At 41.1% G+C, this 7,246-nt stretch overlaps 1 protein-coding gene across 1 annotated transcript in view; it reads right to left on the bottom strand.

Annotated features, from left to right (window-relative positions):
• Positions 1–3,886: 3,886 nt before the first annotated feature.
• The window catches only part of LOC109465359 (nuclear receptor-binding protein-like), a 34,284-nt gene continuing 30,924 nt past the window's right edge, over positions 3,887–7,246 (bottom strand). The window contains exons 12-17 of the mRNA XM_019762571.1: positions 6,160–6,210; positions 5,329–5,461; positions 5,023–5,079; positions 4,744–4,807; positions 4,235–4,437; positions 3,887–4,119 (exon numbers count right to left, since the gene is read on the bottom strand). Coding sequence (XP_019618130.1) covers positions 4,241–4,437; positions 4,744–4,807; positions 5,023–5,079; positions 5,329–5,461; positions 6,160–6,210 — 502 coding nt within the window. The 3' untranslated portion in view covers positions 3,887–4,119; positions 4,235–4,240. The remainder of the gene's footprint in view (positions 4,120–4,234; positions 4,438–4,743; positions 4,808–5,022; positions 5,080–5,328; positions 5,462–6,159; positions 6,211–7,246) is intronic.

Genomic DNA, 7,246 nt, shown 5'->3' with positions numbered 1-7,246 from the left:
CAAGCCACGTGACAAGCTTCACTGGGTCAGTCTACTGAGGAAGACCAGAGTGACTGGTCGAAAGCTCTAGGTGAGAGATTTCTTTGTGTTGGATCAAAAGTTTAAACTTTAAAGATAATTTTTTTTTTGAGCGTTGCGGAGCAAAACTCCGGATGGTAGCCAGGCTAAGGGCCCGACCAATGGAGGGGCTACTAGAAGCATGTGGAAGTCAGGCCAACTTCATTCATATTGACTGCTTTTATTTAGTATACAGCAATGCAATTTTGGTCGTCTTGCTTTTGTAATGGGATGTTTGAAGTGGCTCAATTTTTAAGTTTAGATGTAAAAGTTAATACATCATATTAAAAAAAAAGAAAAGGAACATGAAGCAATATAACTAGTATGTAGAATGTGCAATAACAATATTAATGCGATACAACCTTAACAACTGTGCACCTAACCATTATTAACTGTGCACCTAAACATTAACAAGGCCTTCAGTTGTTAAAATTATAGGACATATTTACAAAATACCACTTGGACATTACTATATTTTACCTCTGAGTGGCCCCTATACCTTTCAGGAATCATATCTAAAGCTGGGGATTTAAAAAAAAATTCCCTCCTATTTTCCCTGTCCCCACATAATACAGACAGGCGGTACATTTTGCTCTTTTAACACAGTACCTAGAATTAGTATATAAACATAGTTAATAATTGATAATTACTGAGAAAAATAACCCTGCATACTCCTAGTTGATCTTGTTAACATTTTTTTAACCATCAATGACATTAAACAACTGTGGCTCAGGTATGTGGCAAATTTCAGATACACATGAAATTCTTTGGCACTTTGTAACTAACTTGAAGCCTGTATTTAATGTTTCCCATTCAGTAAGGCCTAAGTAATATTCTTTTCTGCTTGTAACATCTACTGCAGGACAACCTAACACTAGTTGGATTCTTAACAGTTCTGGCAGTGAAGCATTGATGCAAATAATGTTCATGTGTACATGTAAAGCCCCTGTCACACATTCAGAACCTTCCCATGACTTGGCCCCCAACTACTCACCAACCAAGCTTGGGAGTAGCAGAATATAATTTTGCAAATTTGTATTCGTCAAAATTCATAATTAGCTGGCACAGATGAATTTTAAACACTTGGTAGGTAACCTCCCAACCACAGAAGACCCTACCCACAACTTACTCACAACCACGGTCTGGAGAAGGTTGGGGAGCCCATGGTTGACTTACCCTGGATGCCAAACTCGTTTCGGGCAGCTAGCAATTTCTTTCGGCAGCCAAGAGCCCTTTGCCCGTGGGTCTAAATTACCGGCCAGACAAATTCTCCTGGGCTCAACTCCCCCGTAGAGGTAATTTAGATACTAGTAGGCGGGCGAAGGGCTCTTGGCTGCCGAAGGAAAACGGCTAATGGCCCGATACTAGTTTGGCACCCAGGGTATGGTTGACTGTGTGACAGGCTTAACTCCCAACCATGTTCTGGAGAAGGTTGGGGGGGTCATAGTCGGACATGTGTGACAGGCTTAAAATTGTGTGGCCTCAACACTTAGTCTCCTTTGGGACACTATTAGTTTTCTTTAATATAATCAGGGTTCTAGCTAGGATTTAATTTTAGCGTAGTGGTACTGGCCGCATGTCAAGGGAGCGAAGCGACCGAGAGGGGGGATGGGGTGGAGCTTTTAAAAAAATTGAGCTAAAAAAAGGGGCCATTTGAGGGATAACCAAAGGGAAAAAATTGTTATTTCTAAGGTATGTACAATGTATCCTTGATTGGTAATTTTTCACATTTGATCTGGCAATCTTGAACAAAGAAATAGTTACAATGCCCCTATGCTGTATTGAAAATTTAGCATAGGGGGTCAAAATTAAAGTGTAGGGGGAGAAATTTAGCGTAGGGGGTCAAAATTATAGCGTTGGGGGCCCCTACGCTACTTCACACTAGCTAGAACCCTGATAATCATAAGGATCCTCCTCAGAATTCATTTGCCCATCTGGAGACTTGGTTGTTAAATTTTTCGGTACATTGCAGCATGCCGCCTGGGGCCCTGAGACTGTTAATCATTATTGTAACAATTAAGATTATACAATGTGCATTCTTATAGCAAATGCAAAAAAAATAACATACGGTTAACATATGGCGATGTACATGTATAATATATACATATTTGGTCATACCTAATACATAAAACTGCACTGGTATGGCTACTGGCCCGATTCAACAAGTACAGTAGGTTGCAGTATGGAGTCTGGGGTTTCAACTTTTGAGAAAAAAGATGCAATCGGAGCAGGTTTAGAATGTGTGATTACTAAAATCTGCACAAAGCTTGTACTATATAATGAACTCCTAAAAACTGGGAACTCAGCTTTAAGCTTTGACAACCAGTGGATTCAACATATCCTTTTCCAATATGCATCTCACAAGTGTCAAAGTACATGTAAGGTTGATATCAGCCTTCTAACATCCCAGTCGTCCTCCAACACTTGAATGAAGAAAGCAGAAACATCTTTTTTTTAACTAAACAAAATCGAAGTATGATCAGGGCACTGCTTCACCATAGTTGACCCCAGGAGCTAGATCTATAGGCTATATTTGTTAGACATTTACATAACATTTCAGGCACTTATATAAAGCTCAACATCAGCATAGCTGAAACCCTGTCCTAATTATCATCATTTCTTCTTGTCTTTCTGCCAGACGAATTTATTCAAATCTAATGGAATACAAGCAGCTCCATGAAATCAGGAAGTTGAAAGGAGAGTAGATGAATCGTTGCTGCCTCCTAGAGCCTTCTCTTCGTCCTAGCATGGAATTTCATTTGCTTATTGGGATGGACAAAAATTTCCAAAAATCATGACATGAAAATAGATTTTCGATTAGGCTCAATATGACCAATTTCTTCAAATTTGCTTCTACAAAATTAATGCGACTGTGAAGTAGCATTTTAGACTGCGTTTGAGCCTTCAAAAATGAGACAGATAATAGATAAACCTTCACCCTGCTGCCTAACCCCATAAGGCCACACCGATTTAATTTTATGGATGACATCCTCTGAAGACCCCCAAACTAGTGCGCGCGGGCGAATAAAAAAAAAATTCCGGCCAAAAATAAAATGCTACTAAACCACAGGAATACAAAGTTGGTTCGCGACAGTACTTAGCGACGTATACGACAAGCCAGCACATGCTGGCTTTTTGGGTTATTTAGTTATGAATAGGCACTGTACTTATGTACTGAGTTCTTGAGTCGCGGAGCTTCGAATTCGATAGCCTGGGTGCTCGGCCTGTATTGATATTGTCACTGACTTCCATGGACTACCCAGGCCTAGAGCCAGGCAAGAGCCTCGGTGGACGTGATTTTTTTTTGAGGGCGACAGGCGAAAATCAATGCGCGCGCGGATGTCCTCCATAAAATTAAGTCGGTGTGGCCTAACCAATACAAACATGTTGCCAAAAGGATGCCTCAAATTTTCACAAATGAGTGGGACAGACAGAAGCGTCAGACTGGAGACAGCCCGGATAAGACTTCTCCTTCAAGCACTTGGCTGTAGCTTCTGTCCCCCCCCAAAATCTGACAAATTTTGTGACATAATTTTGTGACATAAAAATACCTTACAGTGGTCGAAATACTTTTTTTCAGTGCTCTGCAATATTGCAGAAGAGTAAGAATTTTGTTCTGCAATTTGGAAATACTTTCTGCAAATACACAAGCCTCCATACTACAATCTTGCAAGTTTATAAGCATGAACTATTGATTGAAAATGATATGCAAATTAGTGAAGACAAATTTTTGGAAGTCCAAAAGGAAACAAAAGATAAACAAGTCAAGACAAGGTTGATGCAAATTAGTGTTGTCTGTCCTTGGGGCCAAAAGTGTCAAATCCCAAGTGCCAATTTTTCCTGCTGCAAAATTGCAGATTGTATAAATTTTTCTTCTGCAATCTTGAAAATCTATCTGCAGATTGCAGACTGCAGACAGGTATTTCGAACACTGCCTTACAATGGCTGATTAATGGAAACTTGCTTCTAAAAACTGTGCAATTAGAGCATTTCAGAGAGTTGGGAATTTAAAAAATGAGTGGGACAGACAAAAGTTTCAGACTGGAGACAGCCCTGGAAAAAGACTTCTCCTATGCAATTGTTGTAACAGTGGTTGTGGCTACAACAGGAGGGGTGACCAGGAGGAGAGGCTGAGGGTTAACTCTGGAGACAGCCCTGATATGATATAATATAAGACCTTCTTCTATGCGCTTGTTGTAACAGTGGTTGTAGCTGTGGTCACAATGGTTGTGACTCCTGTGGGAGGGGATACTTGCAGGGGTGGGACTTGCTGCTGCTGCTTGATGTGGTCTTCTATCAGCTTGGCGATCTTCTCCTTGTCCTGTTCACAGATGAAGCCGTACTCTACCAGCTCGGAGGCCAACAGAGAAGGCTCTTCCACTGGAGAAAATAGTAAAAAAAAATTGTTATCACAGGGGTCTCCCCAGAATTTCATAGGGGAGAGGTGCTCTCTAATCGGTTGATGAAAATATCAGCAGATTTTCATGAAAATGCTAAGAGAAAACCCTAAATTTGAACATTTTAGGAGAGGTGTCATAATCAACACTAGAAAAGGTAACATTTGCAAAGCATAATGGTGTATATATGGTGACTAGGCCCTGGCACTTGCTACATAATGACAGTTTTGTCAGAATATTTATCTACAAGGTACAATATTGGACAATACTTAGTCTAGTAATTACTTACATGGCTTGAATTCACAGCTCAGTTGTCTGTTCATCTTGTCTTCAAATCGTATTCTAATGGTCAACTGTAGGGAATGAGAGAACATACAAAACATCAGTTAAATGTACTAGTATTCATGTACCTACTTCTTTCATACTAAGAATGCAAGTCAGGCAATGGCAATATCAAGAGCATTACCTAACCAAAGACCCAACATGGCAATGTACATTTGTAGGTATTTAAAAAAAAAATATATTTTGCGTAATCTTGTAAAAATAAACCCTAGGCATGAAGACTTACCGATAGAGTGTCTTGTCCTTCTTCTGGACCTTTGACATCACAGCTCATTTTTTTCACCTGGGAAAAACAAAAATGTCAGACATGGACACCAACATGACTTTGTAGTGTATACACACTCTGGCTATAATTCCTCATCCGCCAGTTTACACATATTCACTTCTTGAAATCTACATACACACATGCATGTGCACACACGCGCGCAAGCAGCAAGCACACAAACACACACACGCACCCGCATGTGCACACACACACGCAAGCAGCAAGCACACACACACGCACTCACATGAGCCCGCACAAAACACTCACCCGTCTGTTTTCCATCTCCACGGGCTCGGGTGTGGCACTTTTCTCCGACTCTGCCACCTCTGGAGAGGCAGGCCGGGGTTTGGACACTTGTGGGTGGGGCATGGCGAATGCCGTCAGGGGGTAGATGCCATTTCTGGGTGGAGAAAAAAAAGATAGAGGTTACATTTCAAACTGGGCTCCACCTTGCGATAACATACATGTACACAAAATGGGATGGACACTTGTGGGTGGGGCATGGCGAATGCCGTCAGGGGGTAGATGCCATATCTGGAATAGGGAAGAAAAAAGACATTTCAAACTGGGCTCCACCTTGCGATAACATACACAACGGGGAGGCAGGGAGGGTTTGGACACTTGTGGGTGGGGCATGGCAAACGCCATCAGGGGGTAGATCCCATTTGTGTCGGGTTGGGGGAAGAGAGAAGACAGGGGTTAGCTTGAAAGTCCATCTGTGTTGGTAGATTAGTCATTCTGAAACAGGTTTTTTGAACCGTAATTTCCAGATCCCCAAATTTGTTACTGTTAAACTCCCATCTTTAAGTTAAATGTCAAGGAATAAGGAATCAAACGCTTCTGTGACATCATATCACAACATAACTGCTCGTTCCTTGACAAAGACTGGAGTTGAACAGTTGAAAATTTGGAAAGTCCAAGATTTCTGTTGGAAATTGAGTTCAAATTGGACTACATCTTCCAAAATCCATGCCCTAGACACAATGGAATAATGACAAACTGCCCCTATGGCCTGAAAAGAAGGCTGTGGGATCTTTTACCTTTTGAACACTCATTACTTACTATCCACAACACCCTTTGATATCAATAGACACTCACTTGACATCCTCCAGGAATTTCTCCAGCTCTAATGCAGGGACATCACACATCCTGAAGAAGGAATAAAACAAGCGTTAACATCTCAAGTCACGCAACCATTTAGGAAATGACCCAACTGTAACACATCTTGTGACACAATTAATAATTTTTGCAACCGCTTCCAACACTGGCAGGCCGGGAATGACCCGGTCCTGCCTCCCACCCACCTGCTTCTAATTAGCCATGCTACAACTAGTTAACTATGTGATCAAGGGTCAAATAAACAAGTTTATTTCTACACTTAACAACACTTGAAGGAGTGTCATTTCACATTGCATTTTTATGACACTGGCTGTTCGCTACTGCATTAAATTGTCATCTTAAGTAAGCATATTTGATGTAAGTTGTCGTACGATTTGATGTCGTAGAATTATCAAGTAAACTTGACAGAACCAACCACTCAGTCTGGGTCTACGCGAGCTTTAACCTAACAGCTGAATTTTGTACAAGATATGCACAACTATCCTAAGAGTTTGGGAATGCTTGTACAACAAATGTAACCAGGCCCTTAGTTATTTCTCACCTGAGCTGACAGGATGGCCTCCCATCGGCATGGTGGATGGAGGCCAGAACTTTGTCCTCCCCTGACACAAGCTCATCGATGTTGTCCGGCAATATTCCTGGTCAACAGGAAAAACAACAGCCAGGTTAAAGCAAGTCAGTCATCATTGTATGCATGCATCAAAGATTTTCAGAGTAGACAATGGCAGGGCCTAGGGAAAAAAGGTTGACTGTGTTTCCTTTTTCAGTCCTGAAAACAATGGTGTCGATAGGTAGGGATTATCTTTTTTTCTCTCTTTTTTTAGGCTTTGGTGATCTCTAGTGATCCAACTTATACAATACATTATTTAAAAAAAAGTAAAAATTGCATGAGGACACTTACACTTTCAATGTCAATGTTAGAAAACTCATTGCACAATGTTTCATCACTCAGGTGTCAGATCATGGACCTAGAAAAGGTTGATCAGCTAAAAAAAAATCATGTCCCTTGCAGGGGTCCACCAAAAAAAGGCTAGGCTTGGCAGTTCTTTTCTAGGGTCAGTCAGCA

This window comes from Branchiostoma belcheri, unplaced genomic scaffold (genome assembly GCF_001625305.1).
Source record: "Branchiostoma belcheri isolate BF01 breed outbred unplaced genomic scaffold, Haploidv18h27 scaffold15, whole genome shotgun sequence".
NCBI classification, from domain to species: Eukaryota; Metazoa; Chordata; class Leptocardii; order Amphioxiformes; family Branchiostomatidae; genus Branchiostoma; species Branchiostoma belcheri.
This window is presented reverse-complemented; position numbering and strand designations above follow the sequence as displayed.